Genomic DNA, 25,469 nt, shown 5'->3' on the forward strand with positions numbered 1-25,469 from the left:
GTTGATAAAAATCTGCGTCTAATAAAGAAGGTTGAAAAAGATCTATAATAGGGCTGGCAAAGGAAAATTTTGATACCCAAAAAATTTCATAAATTATGCCTATATTAACCTCTACCTGATACTCAGATTATCTGTCAATTTAGAAAAGGAAAAGATTAAAAAAGAAACTAAAATAATCAATATAGGTGATTTTTAAAGAAAATTTCAATTCCATTTCTACCCACAAAGGGCAGTCGACTAATTTATCAAAATGTAACATTGACCAAATTGTGAATATTGAGGCCCCCAAAATATAAATTCTAAAATTTGGAAGTGATAATCTCCCATTCCTTTTAGTTTTTTGGAGATGAGCCTTATTTATATGAGGATGTTTTCCTTGGCATATATATGAAGAAATAAATAAATCCAATGAATTTTTAAAAAAGGATTTAGGAATGAAAATTGGTAAAGAGTGAAAAAGATTAAAAAATTAGGTAAAATTATAATTTTAATCAAACTGATACGTCCAATCATTGTAATGGATAAAGGTGACCACCCCGATAATAATGCTTTAGTCTTATAAATAATACCAAAAGTATTTCTTTCAATCGATTTTTATAACTCCTAGTAATTATAATTCCAGGTATTTAAATTGATCCTTCACTATTGTTGCGTGTAATGAGCAGCAATATGCAATGAACCCGAAAACAGTGTGTTTAATTTTAAAAGACTAACTCTTAAAGAATAGTCTATCCCCAGGGGGGTGGGTGGGTGGATAGGTGTGGGGGTGGGGGTGTCAAAATCTAGAAAATTACTTCAAACTTCAGTCTTTCAAATTCAATGTTGAAGGGTAGGCCTTTGAAATTTTATACCCAGAATTAATGTTGAACTGATGGGAAATCTGCAGTTGTGGCCGCGACAGATTCACAAATTCTTCTTGCGTTGCCTTCAAAGAAATGTCCATCCACTCTCGCTGTGATCATAACATTCTTGGTCCTTTTGTAGGCATGACTCGAATTGGGCAGCCTCTATGAAGCTTCTAGGACCCTGGTGCCAGTCTCTCCAAGTATCTTCATTGCTATTCACATTTAAAATGAAGCAGTCTCTCCAAGTGACCTCCACTGTTAAAATCAAAATATACCACTTTGCTTCCCAAAAAGACCTCCCTGGCACAGGTCAATCCACTGAAAAGGCCCAGTCATTTACAGGGCCGGCTTTGCTCTGAATTCCACTAAATGATTGGTCACAAGAGCTGCTTCAAAAAGCTGCTTTCTCTTCAGCAGCCAGAATGGTTCTCCCTTGCAAAATCACAATGTCTTTGCCTAATGTATCGAATTCTGGATCAGCCTTATGACAAACCTTGCCCCAGTTCTTCCAATGTATCAGATTATCACTGAGCTGTGACTTGTGTTGTGCTTGTGTGAAATGTTAAATGTTAACTGACTATTCAGTCCCACCTGCCTATACTATCCCTTACAGTAATAATCCCATTTTACTAAAACCGGAGCTCGTAATACTATCTTAAAAGGGAAATTGGAATATCTTGAAAAATACCTATTTAGGAGTAATATTTCCCTTTTATGCAGATTTAATTTATAACCTGAGAACTGACTAAATAGAGCAAATAAAGTTAATATTTTTGGTATAAAACCCTCAGGATTTGAAATAAAGAGAAAAAGATTGTCTGCATATAAAGAAACTTTATGTTCAACTCTATTCCTGGTTATCCCAGTAAAATCTCTTCTCTCACAAAGAGCAACTTCTAGCAGTTCCAATACCAGATCAAAGAGCAAAGGACTTAAAGGGCAACCTTGCCAATTTCTCCTAAAACCTAAAAAGTTTTGATTGTTGTGAATTAGTACAAATTGAAGCCGTAGGATATGAATATAATAGTTTAATCCATTTAATAAAATCTCAACCAAAATTACATTTTCCTAAGGTAGCAAACAGATATTCCCATTCCACCCAGTCAAAAGCCTTCGGGCATCTAATAAAAGAACACATTCAGTTGCTGGAGTGGAAGATAAATAAAAGATATTCAATAATCGATGTATGTTATAAGAGCAATGATTTTTAATAAAACCAGTTTGGTCCGTATCAATCATTAATGGTAAAATAATCATTGTTCCTGATGAAGCCAACGACTGTTGTGACATCTGCAAACTTGATGACACTATTGGAGCTGGATCTGGCAATGCAGTTGTGGGTCAGTAGTGTGAACAGGAGTAGGCTGAGCACACAGCCCTGAGGTGCATCATTGCTCAGGGTAACAGTGCTCAATATTCTGCTACTGACTCAGAACGACTGTGATCTTTCCATTAGGAAGTCCAGATTCCAGTTACAAAGAGGGGTATTGAGTCAAAGCAAGTATGGCTACTCCAACAGTCTCTGGGGAATTATCATATTAAATGCCAAGCTGAAGTCGATGAACAGCAGCCTGGCGTATGAGGCATCTTTCTCCAGGTGGGCCAGGACAGAGTGAAGTGACAAGGCTATAGCTTCGTCTATGGAACAGTCTCTTCTCGAGGTGTGCTTTGATGCGTTCCATCACATGACAGTTGAAACATTTCATAATGGTGGCCAGTACCACAGACAGTAGTTATTGAGGCCTTTCATTGTCACCTTCTTGGGCACCGTTGGACTGCTACAGAGAGGTGTTGATGTCTGTGAACACCTCAATCAATTGGTCTGCACAGTCCTTCAGTTCCTGACCAGGTATGTTGTCTTGTCCCGCCACCTTGCGTGTGTTCACCTTGGATAGGGTTCAAGGTGGTTTGCAGTGACCAAACTTTAGAAATTATTATAGAGCTGCACAATTAAGGTATTTATCAGATTTTTACCAGACTGGACTAAGATAGAACTAGATAAAATAGGGGAAAAGGTTCCAGAACATATACTTTATAAGTGGGATGAAAAGCTGGTGCAATATTAAAACTCACCAGTACTGCATCATTTACATACGTGTGGAGGTCAAAAGTAGTATGCGTGTAATAGTCGAGCCCCTCCCCAATTTTACCCTAAAAATTGGTCCTCAAAATTAGACTATTACTAATGTAATAGATATCGAGGCAGGCGGAGGCCCCGGTCCGGGCAGAAGCGAGGGGGAGGCGGTGGTCCCGGCCTTGGCAGAGCGAAGCAGGCGGAGGCCCCGGTCCGGGCAGAAAGAAGGAGGTGGCAGCCCCGGTCCGGGCACAGGGAAGGCGGTGGCGGCCCCGGCCACAATGCGAGCAGAAGGTAGGCGGCGGCGGCCCCGGTCCGTGCAGAAGCGAGGGGGAGGCGGTGGCCCCGGCCTTGGCAGAGCGAAGCAGGTGGAGGCCCTGGTCCAGGCAGAAAGGAGGCGGCGGCAGCCCCGGTCCGGGCACAGGGAAGGCAGCGGCGGCCCCGGCCCCGGTTCGGGCAGAGGGTAGGCGGCAGCGGCCCCAGCCCCAGTCCGGGCAGAAGCGAGGGGAGGCGGTGGCCCCAGCCTTGGCAGAGCGAAGCAGGCGGAGGCCCCGGTCCGGGCAGAAAGAAGGAGGCAGCGGCCCGGGTCCGGGCACAGGGAAGGCGGCGGCGGCCCGGGTCCGGGCACAGGGAAGGCAGCGGCGGCCCCGGCCCAGGTTCGGGCAGAGGGTAGGTGGCAGCGGCCCCGGCCCCAGTCCGAACAGAAGGTAGGCAGCGGCGGCCCCGATCCAGGCAGAAGCGAGGGGGAGGCAGTGGCCCCGGCCTTGGCAGAGCGAAGCAGGCGGAGGCCCTGGTCCGGGCAGAAAGAAGGAGGCGGCAGCCCCGGTTCGGGCACAGGGAAGGCGGTGGCGGCCCCGGCCACAATGCGAGCAGAAGGTAGGCGGCAGCGGCCCCGATTCGGGCAAAAGCAAGAGGGAGGCGGCGGCCCCGGCCTCAGTAGAGTGAGGCAGGCAGAAGCCCCGGTTCGGGAAGAAGCGAGGGGGAGGCGGTGGCCCCGGCCTCGGCAGAGTGAAGCAGGTGGAGGCCCTGAGAAGCAGGCGGAGGCCAACAGGTTGGATTGCGACCAGGTATGGTCCGACCTAGGAGGGGAGGCAGGCCCCTCCAGCCCGGCTAAGAAACCTGCATAGGAGAAGGCCACTCCGATATAAAACCTACGACCCAAGGACCTCGCTGCCACGTCCCAGCTTGCTTGGCCACGGCACATGAACCATGGGTGTAAAGGGTGGGGCCGGTTCTGCGCACATTGCACTCCACCTAAAAGCTCCTTTGCGCAGGCCCGAGGACATGTCCACGTCCTCCCCCTCAAAAGATGCTCACAAACTCAAGCTAGCATGCTGGAACATCAGAACCATGCTAGACAAGGCTGACAGACAAAGGAGGAAAAACCCAACACCCAACCCCAACCAACCAATTTTCCCTTGCAACCGCTGCAACCGTGTCTGCCTGTCCCGCATCGGACTTGTCAGCCACAAACGAGCCTGCAGCTGACGTGGACATTACCCCTCCATAAATCTTCGTCCGCAAAGCCAAGCCAAAGAAAGAAGAAGAAGAAAAGGAAGAAGATCCACTTAGAAAGAAAAAAAATAAATTATCAAATACCGAAATTATTATTGACGCAAAATCCACTAATCCCTTTTACAATAGAACACCTTTCCTTTAGAGAATGAGAGAGAAAAGGAATCAAAAGAATAGAAAATTGTTTTTTGGGAAATAATTTATTAACATTTGAACACTTGAAGTACAAATATGGAATAACTCATGGTACAATGTTTGCATATCATCAATTAAAAGCTTATTTAAAGGATAAATTGGGAAACAGCTTGAGATTACCTGAAGGAAGCAGCTTTGAATATGTAATTACAGACATAATGATAATTAAGATTTATAACCAACATGTACATTAAGCTGCAAGATAAGGAAAATGAAATAAACTATAAACCTAAGCAGAAGTGGGGAAAGGATCTAAACATAAAGATAAAAAATGAAGTACGGGAAAAGTTATGTTCTAGAACTATGAAGAATACAATAAACATAAGGTTACGCATGATACAGTATAATTGGTTACACAGGGTATATATTAGTCCTCAAAAATTTTTAAAAATGGGATTCAACATTATCGGATAGATGTTTTCGCTGTAAGAAGAAAATGGGAACAACATTATGTGCAACTTGGGCATGTACGAAAGTGAATACATTTTGGGAAGAACTAAATCAGATACTAAATAAAATTACAAAAAATAACATACCAAAAAAACCAGAGATATTTCTTTTAAGTAACATAAGAAGTAGAGAATTAGGCCTCAAATTGGATAAAGTGCGAAAAAAATTCATTACGACAGCCTTAGCGATAGCAAAAAAATGTATAATGTTAACTTGGAAAATGGAAGAGAGCATGAGAATACACAATGGTACATGGAAATTAATAAATGTATTCCATTGGAAAAAAATAGCATATAATTTAAAAAATAAAGTTACCATGTTTGAACAAATGTGGGAACCATACATGGAACATATCAGAGAGACCTTGCCTACGACCTCCATCCCCTAAAATGAGAATGAAAATGATAAGAAGACAAAATGACTAGATTCAGTGTGTAATAAATAGATGATGCATTTTTCTTGTTTATTTTCCTTTGTGTGAAGATATTGTTTTATGGTTTTACTATATTGTATATGTTGAATATTTATGGATTTTGAAGGGGGGTGGATATAGGGGAGGGAGGAAAAGGGAAAAAAAGGGAGTAAATTTAATGAGAAAAGTTTGTACATATTTTGGTTGATATGGGTCATAGTGTGAAAAATTAAAAAATTATTTTAAAAATTAAAATGAAAAAGTTTTATCAATTTACCCATTTTAATTCAATCACTCTACTTCCATCAGCTTGTTCCACGAACCTCTACCACTTAACTTCGTGTTCCCCCTCAGCCCACCTGACAATCCAAAGACAAAAAAAGTACAGAAAAAGAGTAAAGTAAGATATACTACTAAGTAACAGAGTAAAAGAAAAAAAAAATCTCATGTTGCTATTGACAGCAACACCATCACCCTCCATTCGCCAATGAATATTATACCTATCAGAACCACCTAAACATTTAGAAAAATTACAAGTAACACTAGAAAAATATGGAAGAATATCAGACCTCAAAATAAATATGGATAAAAGTGAGATCATGCCATTAACAAATTTTGAATATGAAAGATACCAAAAAGGAAGACGGATGGAATAAAATAACTTGGAATAGCAACTGACAATAACTTGCAAAATCTGTACCAACTAAATTATGTTCCTTATCTTGGGAAGATAGAGACCTACAGAAATGGAAAGATTGACCAATTTCTTTAGTGGGAAGGGTTAACTGCATAAAAATGAAAGTGATGCCAAGACTGCAATACCTTTTTCAATCACTGTCTATTCCATTACCTAAAAACTTTTCAAAGCTACTAAACAAACATGTTAGACAGTTCCAAGGGAATAATAAGGTACAAAGAATTGCACTGGAAAAACTGACATGGGAATATGGGCTGGAAGGACTTAGATTTCCAGATTTCAAAAAGCTCCACAGGCTAGGTTTCTCGCAGTTTCTCACTGAAGACAACCCCCTGTCTTGGGTTCAAGTGGGAATGTACTCAATGGAGAAGGGGGAAACAAAGGACTTTATCTGTACATGGAGTTTCAAATACTAAAGAAAAAGACAGATAACCCTATTCTAATACATATGATTAGAACTTGGCAAGAAATTAATGAATGTATAGGAAAAATATCAAGGGATATCAATAAAAGCACCATTGTGTAAAAATGTGTTATTGCCTATGAACATGGGCAATAGAATATTAAATTTGTTGTATGACAAAGGTACAAAATATATCAAGGATTATGACACGGAAGGAACTTTAAGTCCTTTGAACAATTAAAACAAAAATACAAAAAGGCCAATGATACGATGAATAACAAATTACTTACTGTACAATAGACATATAAAATGTCTATTTAAAGTTCAAACTTTCAATAGACATATATAATGTCTATTTAAAGTTCAAACTTTAAAGAAATATATAACTGTATTTAAAGAGATGCACAGAAAATATCATTAAAGAGATTTTAAAAATATTTAAGAGAAACAAGATTCAAAGAAAAAATTCTCGTGCTCACGCTTCCTCTACATCTCATAGAATAATGAGCCTGTCCGTTAGTCTGCGCGGATATTACAATATATTGTACAACATATTACAACAATATGGTAACACTATAGCTCTCTTAAAGAGATAGGCACAAAATAGTAATTAATATCTATTATAATAATTAGGGGCCGGAGTATAAAGCTTAAAACCTTGTTTTTTAACTCTTCTGACATTACTGCTTTTTCCAATCTTCCTTCTATTCTCAATACATCATCTACAATAGGATTTAGCTTGTAAACCCGACTTGTTTTTGTAACATTCAGATTCTTCTTCAATTTTGATATCTCATTATCAAACGCCTTTTTCTAACAAAAATTAATCATTTCCAATTCAGTATTCGTCAACTCATCAACTGTTAGGTAACAGCTCTTTTGAGTCTTCACATTCTCTTTCTTGATACGATTTAAAAGCATAGTTTTTAACCTAAGAATCCATTCTACAGCCTTTTTCAAATGAAACCATGAAGAGTAATAGCGTGATCAGATCATTTTCATTAGATATCCTCCATTGAAATTTCTTTTAACTCTTCCAGATTTTGAGGTCATTCTGGATTCAATCATGTCTTTACTATAATCTCCATTAGGCACCATAACAATGGTAAAGAATCTGTACCTTCTGATAGTATTTTTTTGCAGCAATTACAATGGGCTCTTTATAAAATCTTACAGAACACATATTAAAGAACTGGTTCAGTCTGGACCTTAGAGAAGTTGAGAATTCAATGAAACTCCTTGAAATGATGCTCCACAGTCGAATACTACATGAAGTTTCTTCTTTTGTGGATACATAACTCCATGATGAGGTAAATACCACTTATTTTTACCATTTTCTGCTCTCTTTTCTACATAACCCTTGACTATCATGTCCAACATGACATTTGCATATTCCAAATGAAAGGAAGAATTTCTCTTAAATTTTCTCTTTAAATCCAGCATGAGCTGTTTTGAAATTATTTTATTATCTGGCATTCAAATTTCTCTCTTCTTCAAAGGTAATGCTATACAGTATGACCATCAACATGTTTAACAGAATTTGAAACTAAATCCAGAAACTGTGTCCTCCTTTGAAGGTTCTTGAACATCTTTGGGACATTCAGGAAAATCAATTTTAAACGGTTGTTCCCACAGATCAACTGAAATTCTGTGACGGTCACATTCCACGTCTCCTTGATCATTATTCATTTTTCCTCCTAATGGTCCATTAATTGTCCATCCAAGCAACATTCTCACAGCACAAGATCCTCATTTTGACTCATTATTTCCAGAGGTTCGAGAGCCTTTGGTACATCTAATCCAATTAACATCTTGATCATGGCATCAATCTTAGGTAAGCAAACATCTTTTAAATGAGCCCACTGGCTGATATCATCCTGACATGGAATATTCTCCTTATTCACAGGCATAGTCTTCTGAGTATATACACTTAGAAGATTGCAAAATTCATTGCTATTCAATCCAGCTTCAATGTTCTTTTCATCATTATCTTCAATAAAATCTGCGATCTTTTTCCATGAAGATTGTTTATTCATTAATTCATAAGTACAAAATGACGCGGTACTTCCTGGATCAAAAAATGTGTAATGAAGACCCCATTTTTAAGCTTTAACCTGAACAGGAACTATTGAGAGTGTTTTGTCACCGGCCCCAGTAAGACTGTTTGTCTGAACCGAAGCTGAATTCTTCTCTGACTGTGTCTTTAGTTTTGGATTCAGATTGTTTGACTTCCTTCTCAACTTTACTTCGTTGAGTATGCAGTAACTTGGGATGCTTTAAACTGCATATATCACAAACTGAGTCGCTTTTTACAGGTTTTGCTGATGTATCCTTCACACAAGCAGCTAAAACACAATCCATTATTCTTTAAAAAGGTTAATTTCTCATCATGCGACTTTTTCTCCAATTGTTAACATCTTTCTAAAGCAATCTTATTTTTACAATACAAACAGCTTTCCTGAACACTCTGCTCTTACTTCTCTATTTCCTTGTTCTTTCTTGTACTTGTATCTGACACAGCAGTAACAAAGGTATTTCCCTTTGGTTTCTATTGAGACAATGACTTAGACTTAGGAACTATTGAAGTATCCTTAATATTTCCAAATACTGGTAGAGTTAATATGCACATGCCATTACAAAAATTGTACAACATCCTCAAAAGCAGTGTCCTTTTCAGGAAGCATCTTAAGCTCTGCAACTTTGATTCCCCATAAATCCTTCAACTTATGAGGCAATTTGTTTACAATAATCAACAAATTAGCAAGCAAATTCAGCTCTTGCAAATGTTTTGGCAAGATATATATATATATATAAAAAAAATACTTTTATACCTTTTTTGTTCCTTTTTATTATTGTATCAGGGCCCTATGTGGTCCAGGTGTGGCTGCCAGACATTTACAAAAGTTTATGTAGCTTTAATTCATTGATAAAACACAACACCCTCTCAGAAAGAGTGCATACACTTGTAAAGCCTTTGCATCCTCTGATTTTATTGCTGACCAAGAAAGAATCTTGTCTACGTGGGCCCTTGCAATTTTATGTTCATTCCCATAATGATGATGTAATAATTCTTTTTCCTTTTTAAAACCTTGCTCTGGATCCATATATTGGCAACTTTCAACTAAGTTTTTCACTTGTCCTCCAGTATATTGTTCCAAGTAATAAAGATGATCTTTAGCATTTTTAGTACTACTTTCAATGTGATTTTCAAAAGATTTCATGAACGTCGGATATTGTATTGGATCTCCATTAAAAACTGGAATTTCCTTCTTGGGTAAACCGTATGAACCTTGTTCCTGCGCTAAGATAACACAGATTTCATTTTGTTTTGCTATGAATGATATTATATTGTCTTGTCCACCTTGGCTTGTGACTGGTTGTCTCAAGGTGAATGGAGAAAACTGATCTTGAACTGGTGCCACAGGTGTAAGACCTTGAGTTGTAATTTGTTCTCCAGCAACATGAAGAGACATCAATGGTTGAATATGATCAACTCACAGGGTTGAACTTTTTTAAATTACTCTCCTCTTGGGAAGATCCTTATATTGTGTGCTCTGGAGAGATTGAATGTTGTGAGTTCTTTCCATAGCATTGGTCATTGTGGTCTGAGCACTAGCAGCGACACCCATGGCTCCTTGCTCAAGTGCATTCTTTTCTTGTGGTTGTGTTACCCATTGTCTGGCTGGAAGGTCAGGTGCTAACCTTTTGGGTTTGTCACGTTGAGTGACAAATCTTGCAGAAGCCTGAGCTGATGCTTTCACTTTGGCCAGATTCAAAGCACGTTGTTCCTCAAGCGCCAGTCATTTCTTTCCCCTATTCAGTAATCTATTTTCTTCTTCTTGCTGTTTCTTGATTTGAACCTCCCGATCCTCTAAAGCATATCTTTTCTCCAACCACTGTTCTTGTGCACAGACAGCTGCCACATCTGCTTGCACTTCAGCATACATTGCTGATCTGCTTAAAGTACGCAAAGCTGTACTTGCTCTAGATGCCTTTGAAGATCTTCCTGCGCTCATAACCATGAAAATACTATCATCAGGATTCACGTCTGAACTTTCAGATACCACTGATTGAGTCTCCATCTTCTGCATTTCACTTGGTACAGTACCAGTGGGACTTGGCAACATACATTCATCTGTTCCAGTTCCACTAATCTTTAATCCAGCTAATGAGGGCTTGACAGAGTCCTCTTCTTGCTTGGTAGTTAAAGCCATTTCTTATTTGGCTACTGGCTCCAACCTCCTGCCAAGTATCGTCGGTCCATTTTGCTGGCTCAACACACAACCAAACAGTTCTTTGACAGAAGTTGTTTACTTGAGGTCTTTAGCCCGACAAGACTTTTTGTTCATCTTGGGTTCTTCACACTGCAACCTGACTTCCTCTGGTTTCTCCTGGTTCCTGGGAACTGCAAACAAATTTATATCTACGTGGTCCCTTTCAGAGAGCTGTTGCTGGCTGAATTTTCTCTGTGGATATGCACACGAGCTTACTTTTCTGATGTTTATAACAACATTCTGGGCTTTCTGCCAATTCTGCTGCCAAAACTCTGGCTTATCTTTTCAAGGTCACAGGTGTCTGGCCAGACCTTGACTCAAATTCAAACTGTGCAATTCACAGACAGGTTCCTACAGAGGCTTCTGGAATATTCTATCATTACAGTGTAGATGTTGCTTGCTTTAAATTCTGGCTGTTAATTCTTTTAGACAAATTTTACAAGCCTTTCTTCCAAAGTTCACAATTAATTTTTTCTTTGAATCAAAATATAGATGACACCTTCCTTATTCTAATATATCCTAATTTCAAAGTATCATCTTCCAAAAGCGTGAGCTACGATATTCCAAATTTCAGTCTCTTTTATCCAATAAATCCAACTCTGTAACTGCTGCTTTATGTAGCTTTAATTCACTGATAAAACACAAAAATTTTGCATAGTTTCGCTTTAAGACTTTCATAGCAATGTTATTCATAAAGTATGATAGAGATACAAAAAGTATATAAAGCTCAAATCATAAAGAGATATATAATGGTATTTAAAGAGATAGACAGAAAAGGTATTTAAAGAGAAACACAATTTAAAGAAAAATTTCTCATGCTCACACTTCCTCTACATCTCGTTGAATAATGAGCAAGTTGTTAGTCTTGGTGGATATTATGAAATATTACATCATAGTCACTATGACAACAATAGTTCTCCTAAAGAGATAGGCACAAAATTAACTAAGAGTTAAAAAACATAAGGTTTTAACCTTTACACCAGTTATATCTTACCCGACAAAAGTTACATAGATCAAAAGTTGAAATTTCAGAGATGTGTTTCAGATGTCAGGAACTGAGACAGGAACTTTTTTTTTACATGCCATGTGGTCATTCATGAAAATGAGGCCACTTTGGCAAGTAATCACAGAAAATTAACCAGGATAATAGGAGTGGCCTTCACAGGCAACCTGGAGTTCTTTGGCTTGGCTTCGCGGACGAAGATTTATGGAGGGGGTAAAAGTCCACGTCTTCTGCAGGCTCGTTTGTGGCTGATAAGTCCGATGCGGGACAGGCAGACACAGTTGCAGCGGCTGCAGGGGAAAATTGGTTGGTTGGGGTTGGGTTTTTCCTCCTTTGCCTTTTGTCAGTGAGGTGGGCTCTGTGGTCTTCTTCAAAGGAGGTTGCTGCCCGCCAAACTGTGAGGCGCCAAGATGCACGGTTTGAGGCGATATCAGCCCACTGGCGGTGGTCAATGTGGCAGGCACCAAGAGATTTCTTTAGGCAGTCCTTGTACCTTTTCTTTGGTGCACCTCTGTCACGGTGGCCAGTGGAGAGCTCGCCATATAACACGATCTTGGGAAGGCGATGGTCCTCCATTCTGGAGACGTGACCCACCCAGCGCAGCTGGATCTTCAGCAGCGTGGACTCGATGCTGTCGACCTCTGCCATCTCGAGTACTTCGACGTTAGGGATGAAAGCGCTCCAATGGATGTTGAGGATGGAGCGGAGACAACGCTGGTGGAAGCATTCTAGGAGCCGTAGGTGATGCCGGTAGAGGACCCATGATTCGGAGCCGAACAGGAGTGTGGGTATGACAATGGCTCTGTATACGCTTATCTTTGTGAGGTTTTTCAGTTGGTTGTTTTTCCAGACTCTTTTGTGTAGTCTTCCAAAGGCGCTATTTGCCTTGGCGAGTCTGTTGTCTTTCTCATTGTCGATCCTTGCATCTGATGAAATGGTGCAGCCGAGATAGGTAAACTGGTTGACCGTTTTGAGTTTTGTGTGCCCGATGGAGATGTGGGGGGGCTGGTAGTCATGGTGGGGAGCTGGCTGATGGAGGGCCTCAGTTTTCTTCAGGCTGACTTCCAGGCCAAACATTTTGGCAGTTTCCGCAAAACAGGACGTCAAGCGCTGAAGAGCTGGCTCTGAATGGGCAACTAAAGCGGCATCGTCTGCAAAGAGTAGTTCACGGACAAGTTTCTCTTGTGTCTTGGTGTGAGCTTGCAGGCGTTATATCTATTAGGAAACCCCATATCTCTGCTCCATTTTCCTCCCACCCTTCAAAATGTACTGAGGATTGTAGGTTAATTGGATGCAATTGGGCAGCATGGACTTGAGGGCCAAAAGAGTACATTACCATGCTGTATATCTAAAAATAAATATGGAAATAAGTGACAAATTGATCAAATAGCAAATCTCATTTATAAACATAGCACTGGCGGTAGCAAAAAAATGTATCACAATCACTTGGAAGTACGATTCCCCTCTACTCATAGCAAGATGGACTGTGGAAATGAACAGCTGCATACCGATAGAAAAAAAATCACATATATTTAAAGAATAAATACGAAACTTTTTTAAAGGTCTGGCAGCCACACCTGGACCACATAGGGCCCTGATACAGTAATAAAAAGGAACAAAAAAGGTATAAAACTATTATATATACAAAAATGCATACAGAGCCGTTGTCATACCCACACTCCTGTTCGGCTCCGAATCATGGGTCATCTATTGGCATCACCTACGGCTCCTAGAACGCTTCCACCAGCGTTGTCTCCGCTCCATCCTCAATATTTATTGAAGCGACTTCATCCCTAACATCGAAGTACTCGAGATGGCAGAGGTCGACAGCATCGAATCCACGCTGCTGAAGATCCAACTGCGCTGGGTAGGTCACGTCTCCAGAATGGAGGACCATCGCCTTCCCAAGATCGTGTTATATGGCGAGCTCTCCACTGGCCACCGTGACAAAGGTACACCAAAGAAGAGGTACAAGGACTGCCTAAAGAAATTTCTTGGTGCCTGCCACATTGACCACCGCCAGTGGGCTGATATCGCCTCAAACCGTGCATCTTGGCGCCTCACAGTTCGGCGGGCAGCAACCTCCTTTGAAGGAGACCGCAGTGCCCACCTCACTGACAAAAGACAAAGGAGGAAAAACCCAACTCCCAACCCCAACCAACCAATTTTCCCTTGCAACCGCTGGAACTGTGTCTGCCTGTCCCGCATCGGACTTGTCAGCCACAAACGAGCCTGCAGCTGACGTGGACATTACCCCTCCATAAATCTTCGTCCGCGAAGCCAAGCCAAGAATAAGACTCTATATACTTAAAATATATATAAGCTCTGACGATTAACGGATCTGTATATATGGAAGAGGAGGAGGGAGGGAGGGACTATTTTGTTTTGTTTTTGTTTGTTGTGTGTGAGAAAAAGTTTAATATATTATATATTTTAAATGTCAGTATGTATAATTTTAGAGAAAAAAAAATTTTTTTGAATGTAGCACTTTCCAAAATATTTACAAAATTATATATTTGAAGGGGCGGCCCAGTTAGCGTAGTGCAGGGGTCTCCCAAGTGCTCAGTATCAACCTGGGGTCGATGGGACTATCCAAGGGGTCGTTAAATGCCTGGGGGTCGAAGGGAGGGGGGCAATTGAACTTTTGCAGTGGAAATCAGGTACGTAACTATGGAAAATTGTGCCTATGGCAGTAGTGGCCAATCTTGCACGAGAATTGGCCTTGGTGGTCACCATGTTGTATTTGGCTTCGGACTTTTAAAAGTTGAGTCCGAACGAGAGGATGAGGGAGGGTGGATGGAGCGGAGAAGAGAGTTGTGAGTTCTTTATATTTTGGTAGCGGCACCATCCCCAGCCAGTGCCACCCACCGCCCCCTCCCAACCAGCGCCACCACTCCCCCCCCCCCCCACTGATGTACAAATAATATTGGCGGGGGATTCCGTGCCTAGGTGCCCCTGGCGTAGCGGTTAGCACAACGCGATCTAGACTTGGGTTTGAATCCTGCTCTGACTTTAAGTTTGTATGTTCTCTCTGTGCCTGTATGGGTTTCCCCCAGGGGGTCCAGTTTCTTCTCACCCTTCAAAATGTACCAAGGATTGTAGGTTAATTGGGTATAATTGAGCAGCACAGGCTCGAGGGCAGAGAGGGAATGTTACCATGCTTTATGTCTAAATTTTAAAAAATGTTTTAAATAAATTACGGTAGAATTTAGAATTGTGTGCAGTTTCTGCAGTCATACATCTTTTCATCACTGGAGGTAACACCAAAATAAACAGATGTTTATTCTGTCAAAATGCACACACTCAATTCTTAAACTAAAGGCTACAACTTTAGGTCCTAGAGCAATATAACACAACCTGGATCTCCCATTCACTTCCAATCTCTTTAACAACAATGTTAACATCTAGCTACTTGCCTACCATAATATTTCCAAACATGGGCAAATGCCCATCTGTTTTCAATTACAGGCTATTCCCAAGTTACCAACAGGATCTATTTTAACATGCTGATGTTACCCACAAGTCAGATAATGAGCAAAAATCATTCGATATTATGATCTTACTATGAATGGCATCTGAAGCACACGAGACCAGCAGTGGAGCACGATTAATGTGCTGAGAGGAGTCATGTACATCATCCACAAAGTGCATGTCACTGTTTGAATTATTTTAATTCGTGTTTTTAATTTTAGGCATTTTGTGACATTTTAATTAAATGTCTTTTTTTAAAATTGTTGAATGATTTAATCTGAGACTCGAAAGCTTTTTACATCAGTGATCCTGAAATCCCCTTCAAGTGCAAATGGCCATCTAGAAAATGCAAGTGTGAGTGGGAAGGCTCCCTGCTGACAGATCTGTGCAAGAGGAAAGTACAGTATGATCTAGCCCCATACTTCATGGAAGCTCAGCTTGCTTCAGAGGGAGCTGAAATTGCACCTCACAAAACCTTCAATATTGACATAATTCTTGAAAGAATACCATTTCCAACATTTGACACACAACATGGCAAAATAACACGCCAAATTTAACTCAAAACCCTGCGATATTAAAATGATATCTTTTAGATGTTTCATTTATGACCATTTCAAGTCCAGACTGAATAGAAACAGTGAAATGAACAGGAACAGGATAGAAACTATTCCATCAGGCAGTCGCAGCATGGATTTAGGAAGGAAAGGTCCAATTTAACTAATGCACTGGAGTTCCTTGGGGATATGAGTGCAGTGGGTAGAGAGGAACAGGAGGGTGTGGTAAACTTGGATTTCTACAAGGTGTTAAATGAAGTACTCCACAAAAAAATGCATCCTTAAGAAAAGGATGCATAAAGTTTGGTGTTAACCAAGAGAACATTGGGATAAATGGGTGGTTCTCCTGTTGGCTATCAACGGTGAACTAGCTACCGCATGGGTCAGTGCCACAAGACTCACACCACCAAGATCAGGAACAGCTGCTACCGCTCCACCATCAGACTCCTCAACGACAAACTCAATCAGAGACTAATTTAAGAACTCTTACTTGTGCACTTCATTGATTTTCTTGTTCTCTCTGTATTGCAGTTTTTCACACTAGTTATCTGCTTGCAGTTCGTTTATTTGTTTACATGTTTACACTGCATAGTTTATTTTTTGCACTACCAATTAGTGGTAATTCTGTCGCGCCTGCAGGAAAAATGAATCTCAGAATTGTATATAGTCTGTCAATAAATCTGAAATCTGCAGGTCCCACAGATGTTAACAATATACATCAATGATTTGAAAGAGGGAGCATATGAAAGATTGCTGATGGCACTACACAATGTGGAAAATCAAACTGCGCAGAGGATATGGAGAGTCTGCAGAGAGTTGGAGTTAAGTAAATGGACAAGGGTCTGGCAGATAGAGAACAACGTTGGTAACAACGAGGTGGTGCAGAGGAGGTTCACCAGGTTGATTTCGGAGATGAGAGGTTAGCCTATGAGTAGAGATCAAGTCATCTGGGACTATATTCGCTGGAATTCAGAAGAATGAGAGGAGATCTTATAGAAACAAATAAAATTATGAAAGGGATAGATAAGATAGACAGGAAAGTGGAGGAGATAGCCTCAAGATTCAGGGAGTAAATTTATGTCAGAGATAAGGAAGAATGGCTTTTACCACAGAGCAGTGAACTTATGGATTTCTCTCCCCAACAAGGTGGTAGAGGTAAACTCATTAAACATATACAAGAGAGGGATGTTTGTGTAGTTGGAGAATTAAAGGTTATGGGTAAAAGGTGGGTCAGTGGGATTGAGTCCATGGGCATATTAGCCATGATCTTACTGAATGGTGAAGTAAGCTCTACGCATCAGATGGCTGACCCCGCTCCTAGTTATGTTGTTGTGCAAGCATCCAAGGTAACTGCTCCTCTCTCCCAATCGCTCATGTTAATATTATTTACAACAGACCCATGTCTACAAACTAGATCCCAAATGAATTCTAGCCAACATCAAGGACTCCCCTTTCCCAGTCAAGCACACCATACTGAGAGAGTCAGAGCCATGAGACAGCATTACACTTCTCATCCTAAGATAACAAATGAAGGGACATTTAAATTAAGCATTTTCAACATCTGCGTAGATACAAATGGAACTCTTTACTACTCTGAAAGAGTGGAAGATTAAACAAAGTAACCAAAGCAAACCAGGCTCAGGGCAGTGGAAGAATAGGCCATGCAGTTTGATCTCCATTATTGTTGCCAATAGATTGACCAAGTTTTATCACCAAGACTTGCTACTTCTAACTGCTCAAGTACCCCTCAATTCTGACGGGCTCCTTTAAGTTCTCATCTGAATCATGACTCACTAGTTAGAACAGGAGTGGGGAAAAGCTAGATTTGAGAAGATTAGAAAGGATTTACGAGGAGTGGATTGGGACAATTTTTTATGGGAAGGATGTAGTAAAGAAAAGGCGATCTTTTAAAGGTGAGATTTTGAGGGTCCAAAATCTTTATGTTCCTGTCAGGATAAAAGGCAGAGTCAAAAGTTTGAGAGAGCCATGGTTTTTAAGGGATACTGGAAATTTCGTTCGAAAAAAGAGGGAGACCTACAATAAATAAGAAACAAGGAATAAAGGACGTGTGGAGAATACATTGAATGTAAAAATAATCTTAAAGAAATTAGAAAAGCTAAAAGGTACAAAGCGGCTGTAGTAAACAGGGTGAAATTAAATCCAAAAGGTTTCTATAAATATGTTAATAGCAAAGGAGAGTGAGGGATAAAATTGGTCCCTTAGAGAATCAGAACAGACAACTGTGCGTGGAGCCAAATAAGATGGAAATTTTGAACGTTCTTTTCTTTGGTATTCACTAAGGAGAAGGATATTGACTTGTGCAGGGTAAAGAAAGCAAAGAGGGTAATTATGGAAAATGTAGTGATTAAGATAGAGGAAGTACTGGAGTTTTTCAAGCATATAAAAGTGGATAAGTGTTCAGGTCCCGATGGGATTTTAGTGAGGAAATAGGAACGGCTCTGACAGTGATTTTTAAAATATCATTAGATATGGGTATAGTGCCGGAGGACTGGCGTATTGCTAATGTGGTTCCTTTATTTAAAAAGGGTTCGAGGAGCAAGCCTAGCAATTATAGACCTGTAATTTTGACGCCTGTGGTAGGTAAGTTAATGGAAAGCGTTCTTAGAGATAATATACAAGGATCTGGAGAGACAGGGTCTGATCAGGAGCACTCAACACAGGTTTGTGTGTGGAAGGTCATGTTTGACCAAACACGTTGAATTTTTTGAAGAGGTGACTAGGAATGCTGATGAGGGAAAAGCAGTGGATGTTGTCTATATGGACTTCAGTAGGGCCTTCAATAAGGTTCTGCATGGAAAGTTAGTTAGCAAGGTTCATGCGTTAGGTATCAACTTTGAGATAATCAATTAGAATCAACAGTGGCTGGAAGGGAGATGGCAGAGAGTCATAGTGGATAACTGTCAGGCTGGAGGCCAGTAACAAGCGGTGTGTCTCAGGGATCTGTAATGGGTCCCTTGCTGTTTGTCATTTACATTAATGATCTGGTGGTAAACTGGATTAGTAAATATGCGGATTATACTAAAATAGGTGGAATTGTGGATAATGAAGAAGGTTTTCAAAGATTGCAAAACTATTTGGATTGCTGAGAAGAGTGGGCTGAAAGATGGCAGATGGAACTTAATGCTGAGAAGTGTGAAATGCTTTATTTTGGAAGGAATAATGAAAATAGAACATACATAGTAAATGGAGGGGATTGAAGAATGCAGTGGAGCAGAAAAATCTAGGAATAACAGTTCATCGTTCCCTGAAGGTAGAATGTCATGTGGATAGGGTGGTGAAGAAGGCTTTTAGTATGTTGGCCTTTATGAATTAAAGCATAGAATACAGGAGTTGGGAAGTGATGTTGAGACTATTCAAGGCATTGGTGAGGCTAAATTTGGAATACTGTGTGCAGTTCTGGTCACCAAATTATAGGAAGGATATCAACAAGGTAGAGAGTGGAGAGAAGATTTACGAAAATGTTACCTGTGTTTCAGAATCTAGATTACAAAGATTGAGCTGATTAGGTCTTTATTCCTTGGAGTGTAGAAGGTTGAGGGGGGGATTTGATAGAGGTATTTAAGTTTATGAGGGGGATAGATAGAGTTGATATGGAGAGGCTTTTTCCCTTGAGGGTAGAAGAGGTTGAAACAAGAGGTCATGAGTTAAGAGGAAAAAGTTTAGAAGTAACATGAGGGGGATCTTCTTCACTTGGAGAATGAGCTTCTGGGTGTAGTCGTGGCGGCAGGGTCCATTTTGACATTTAAGGAAAAATTGGATAGGTATATGGATGGGAGGGGAATGGAGGGTTATGGGCAAGGTGCAGGTAGGGGGAACTAAAAGAGAGTACTTGGCTTGGTGTGGACTAGAAGGGCCAAGATGGCCTGTTTCCATGCTGTAATTATATGGTTATAGATACTTGTCAAGATCAATTCAACTTTAACTTCTCCTGTTCACAGAACTCTGGCAACGTTCTATAAATCTCCACCCTTTGGGAAGAGGCCAATTTTACATGAGGAGGTATGTACTGTCTTTCACAATTTAAAAATTATGTAATTGTGCTTCCTCACTTCCTCTCTCAAGCCCTCTTCCCCCTGGGTGGTGGAGCCCAGATTATTAGATACATTTAGAGTGGAGATAGATTAAAAACTCAAAATAAAAGTTTGAAGAATTGAGGGTTCTAGGTAACTGTCCCAGAAGAAGAATTAGGGTCAATAGAGATCAGTCCTGATCATAACCAGAGGCAAGGGAGGTTGAGGAGCATGATAGACTACTCCTGCTCAGACTTTATTGTATTCTTGTGAAGAAGTGAATTAATGAAGAACAACTGGTTTCAAATGTACAAGAAGTAGGATGCCAAAGTACACAAGATCAGCTTTATTTAAAAACAAACATTGACCATCTTCCAACCAACTAACTGTGATGCCAATCCAGACATCGACTCCATTTTCAAGTTCAATTTTACTTATCATCTAAATGTAATACAACCCAAAGAAACAGTGTTTTCCAGTTCACAGTGCAAAAACAGTTCAAACACCCCCATACAGACAACACAACAAACAATACACAGAACCTATATACATGTCTTATCTATAAATATTAAAAATAAATGTTATTAAATGTCTGGGGGAGTTGGTTTAGCAATTCAATAGTCTCATTGCCCATGGGAAGAAGCTGTTCCTCAGCCTGGTGGTTTTAGCTCGACTGATGGGAGAAGCTAGAATATGTTGTGTTCAGGGTGGTAGGGGTCCTCACAAACTTTTCATGCCCTGTTCAAACAATTCCGGTAGGTCACATTTTGGGAGGAGGGGTGGCGGGTGAGGGGGAACCTTAGTCATCCTTTAAACCACTTTTATGGTTTGTGAATTGACCTCTGATCCAATGCAACCATCCCACACCGTGATGCAGGCAGCCAGGATGTTCGTGATATAGCTCCTGTGGAAAGTTAACAGGATGATGGCCAGTAGCCTTGTCCACTTCAGCGTTCTCAGGAAGTGCATTCGTTGTTGTGAATTCCTAACAAGTGAGGAGACATTGTGCATCCAGGGTAGGTCACTTGTTTAGTTGACTCCAAGGAACTTAATGCTCTCGACTCATGGATGGTGGTCATCTCAGGTCCTCCTGAAGTCCACATTAATCTATTGTCTTGTCCATGTCACGTTGGGACTCAGGTTATTAGTCTCACACATCACGAGATTTTCCACTTCTTCTCTGTAGTGCAACTCATCGTTGTTTTTTTTATTTCTGTTAGGTCTGCACCCTTCCATGCCTTTTCCATCCACGTACTTGTCCAAATGCCTTTTAAACATTTTAATTGTATCGGCCTCTCCCGCCTTGTCTGGCAACTCACTGCAGATAAAGGAGCTGTGTATGGCAAGTTCTTCTGTACAGAAAATATTAGGTGCCTCGAACTGGCTGCCAAAGTCGTGGTGGAGGCACATGATAGCCACATTTGTGGCTTTTTGATAGGCACACAGACATGCAAGGGATGGAGGGATATGTATCATATGCAAGCAGCAGAACTTGAAGTTTGAATCATCAGCACAGAAATGGAAGCTGAAGGGCCTCTATGTCCTATAACGATCTGTGCAAAAAAACACCCCTATAAAATTTGGCTCCCACTTTGACCCTGTGCCCCCCCCCCCCCCCCAGCCTGGTAAAATAATTTGACAACCTTACTTATAACCCTTAATTTTATAAATCTCTGTAAAGTCATGCCTCAGCCTCCTGCATTCCATTAAGAATAAACCCAGCCTATCCAATTTCTCCTTATTACAGCTTACATCCTGGCAAATCTCTTTCTGTTGTTATCAAATGCCCCCTGCAGTGTGAAGGCCAATGCTCCAAGGGAAATCTAACCAATTTCTAGTACAGCTGCAATAGGACATCCAAACTCTTGCATTCAATGCCTTGCCCAATGAAGTCAAGCATACCAACTGCCTTCTTCACTACCCCAGCCACCTGTGCCATCACTTTCAATGAGCAATTATCGCTCTGCATCTCAGTTTTTTTTAGGTCCTTGCAATTTACTCCATTTGTTCTGTCAGAATTTGACTTCCTTAAGTGAAGTTAAAATAAAATTGGTTTCATTGTTATGTTGCTCATCAGGATTTCCTCTCACAGCAGAGCAGAAACCAGTAACCCATTAGGCTTTCTGTCAACATTTCTCTGCAACGGACAGGGGTAAATTGTTTCCCACTCCCTCACTGTCCCAAATTAAAATGATTGAATTCAGCCAAGTATCTCATGGTCAGTGCAGTGAGCCAATGCACAGATTCAGATTCCAAACTTGCTTTCATAACTACAACCCAATAAATGAGCAAGTCTGCAGCTCCCCACACTGGGGATGTCTGGAATGGAGATACAGAACATTTAAAAAATCTTTAAAACTGCTTTAGATTTTTAATAGGCTTTCTAAACCTCTGCTTTATTTTCCAAAAAAAAGCACAATAACCCTTAAATCAATGAAGTGAGAAATAAAACCAGTGAAAGTAAGTACAGCAATGTAAACTATGCAATGATCATGGATTGTTCAAAGCTCCTCAAAATATCTGCTTATTACTTCATGCAGAACACAGTTGAAAATATTTCCCCCTCCCATTTGATCAACTGTTCATCACGTCGAAAAGCAGTGATTCAAGGGGTATTTTCTTCTAACTGAGATTTTACTGGATGACACTTTGACCAACCTCATAGATTCAATCAATTGGAAATAGAGAACCATATTTGACCAATATCAAACATGCAACACAATAATGTGTAGCATGCGTGCTACCGCGAAGTGTGGAAAGAACAACACACAAGGAGTCAAAGTCAAAGACTGATTTATTGCACCAGCAGCTCTGCTTATATTCTCTCCCTGCTGCTGACAAAAGGAGTGACGGTGCAGCAACGCATCCAATTGGGTGGCGCTTCCATTGTTGCTCATTGTTTCCCGCCATGCAGGTGGTCACCTGGGACGAAGGTTGTTGGCCCCTGTGGGGTCTGCACAGTCACCTCATTCAATGGCCATTTTGCATACCAGGTCATGTCAGTTAGTGGGCCACTACAGTGCACGCTTTACTAAATGGTGTGTGTATTTTCCATGCCATTACTCATGTGTTTTATTCCCGCTATGATTTTCTGATACTGGAGTAAGTTTATATAGGTCGGCATAACATCATGAGCTGAAGGGCTCATAAAGTGCTGTACATTATGCTTAATTATGTTTTAATTAAGCATAAATTATTATGCTTAATTACGTGATCAGGATTGCAAATTTAATAAATTGAATACAAAGTTTATACTTTCTTTTTTTAATCAGTGTTGTTATTTGAAAGAATATCTTTTGTTCCTTTTTCGTTCCTGCACACATGAAAGAATGTCATCAATACGTCACTTATTGATGTGGGAATGGTTGAAATATTTTATGTTTTAGAAGTGTTGTCATACAGTGCATTCAAAAAAAGAAAACTGAGAAATGGAAAAGGGGAAAAGGGGAAAGGTGGTGGTGAGGAAGCAGAAATGAGATGTAAACAAAGTATGAGACGCCCACGTTGAACTATATGACTATAAATATTAACAGAATACATAACCAAATCAAAAGCAAGAGGCTATTAAATTTACTGAAAAAAGAAAAAATTGATATAGCATTCGTGCAGGAAACGCATCAAACTGAAATGGAACACAAGAAATTAAGGAGAGACTGGGTAGGGCACGTAATGGCAGCATCATATAATTCAAAAGCCAGAGGTGTAGCTATATTAATCAATAAAAATGTACCAATCAAAATAGAGGAAGAAATAATAGATCCAGCAGGGAGGTATGTAATGATAAAGTGTCAGATATATTCAGAATTTTGGAATTTGCTCAATATATATGCACCTAATGGAGAGGATCAAAAGTTTATCCAAGATATTTTTTTGAAGATTGTAAATGCGCAGGGAAATTTATTGAAAGGAGGGGACTTTAAACTTAATTTGGATTCAAAGATGGATAAAACTAGACAAAAGACTAGCAGAAAAAACAAAGTAGCCCAATTTATGGTTAAATCATTGCAGGAAATGCAACTTTTGGATCTATGGAGGAGACGACACCCAAAGGAGAAGGAATACTATTATTCAAGTAGTGATAAAACATGCTCAAGGATTGACCTGTTCCTGTTGTCAGCCCACATCCAAGGGAGAGTTAGAAAAACGGAATATAAAGCTAGATTATTATTGGATCACTCACCTCTGTTATTAGCAATAGAGCTGGAGGACATCCCACCAAGAACGTATAGATGGAGATTAAACTCCATGCTACTTAAAAGACAGGATTTTAGAGAATTCATGGAGCGCCAAATTAAAATGTACTTTGAAATAAATACAGAATCACTGAAAGATAAATTTATATTATGGGATGCAATGAAAACCTTCATCAGATAATAAGTTATGTAACTAAGATGAAGAAGGACTACAATCGGGAAATAGAACAGCTGGAAAGGGAAATAGTACTTACAGAAAAAGAACTAGCAACAAGGGAAGATAAAACAAAAAGAATTGGCAAACAAAAAAAATACGAAACACTACAAAAGTATAAGATGGAGAAGAACATAATGAAGACAAAGCAGAAGTATTATGAGCTAGGAGAAAAAATGCACAAAATACTAGCTTGGCAGTTAAAAACACAACTAAAAGAACAGTATTGGCATCAAGGAAAAAGGACAAACAAATTACATATAACCCAACAGAGATCAATGAAAACTTCAAGGAATTCTATGAGCAATTATACTGAACTGAGAATGAAGGGAAAGAAGCAAATTAGGTGAGTTTCTAGCCAAAATTGAACTACCGAAATTACAAGAGCAAAACAAATTGATAAAACCATTTGAAATACAGGATATATTAAAAAAGCAATCGAAAAATAAAATGCCTGGAGAGGACGGACTCCCAATAGAATTCTATAAAACATTTAAAGAGTTATTAATTCCTCCTCTCCTGGAAGTTATGAACCAGATAGAAGAAACACAAAACATGCCAGATTCATGTAAAACAGCAATAATTACAATAATACCAAAGATGGGGAAAGATCCACTAACACCAGCATCGTATAGACCAATATCTCTACTTAACTCAGATTATAAGATAATAGCAAAACTATTAGCAAACAGATTGCCCGACTGTGTACCAAAAATAGTAAAACTAGATCAAACTGGATTTATTAAGAAAAGACGAACAACGGACAATATCTGTAAGTTCATCAACTTAATCCATGCAATACAAGGAAATAAGACACCAACAGTGGTGGTTGCTTGAAATGCAGAGAAAGCCTTTGACAGGGTAGAATGCAATTATTTATTCAAAGTATTACAGAGGTTCAACCTACCAGAGAAATATATTAATTGGATTAAAGCATTATTTAAGGGACCATTGGTGAAGATGACAGTAAATGGATATATATCAAACCAATTTAAATTAAGCAGGTCAACTAGGCAGGGATGTCCACTATCTCCCTCACTGTTCACTTTAGCTATAGAACCCTTGGCAGAACTGATAAGAACAGAAAATAAAATAAGAGGGATAAAAATAAAAGAGAAGGAATATAAAATTAGTCTAT

The 25,469-nt window shown here is 39.9% G+C and overlaps 1 protein-coding gene across 3 annotated transcripts in view; it reads right to left on the reverse strand.

Moving 5' to 3' along the window:
• The window catches only part of LOC138749500 (E3 ubiquitin-protein ligase NEDD4-like), a 266,638-nt gene that overhangs the window by 207,691 nt on the left and 33,478 nt on the right, over positions 1–25,469 (reverse strand). The window contains exon 2 of one of the 3 annotated variants that reach the window (XM_069910913.1): positions 5,395–5,463. The exons of the other annotated variants lie outside the window; for them this stretch is intronic. Coding sequence (XP_069767014.1) covers positions 5,395–5,420 — 26 coding nt within the window. The 5' untranslated portion in view covers positions 5,421–5,463. The remainder of the gene's footprint in view (positions 1–5,394; positions 5,464–25,469) is intronic. 3 annotated transcript variants of the gene reach the window in all.

This window comes from Narcine bancroftii, chromosome 14 (assembly GCF_036971445.1).
Source record: "Narcine bancroftii isolate sNarBan1 chromosome 14, sNarBan1.hap1, whole genome shotgun sequence".
Taxonomy (NCBI): Eukaryota; Metazoa; Chordata; class Chondrichthyes; order Torpediniformes; family Narcinidae; genus Narcine; species Narcine bancroftii.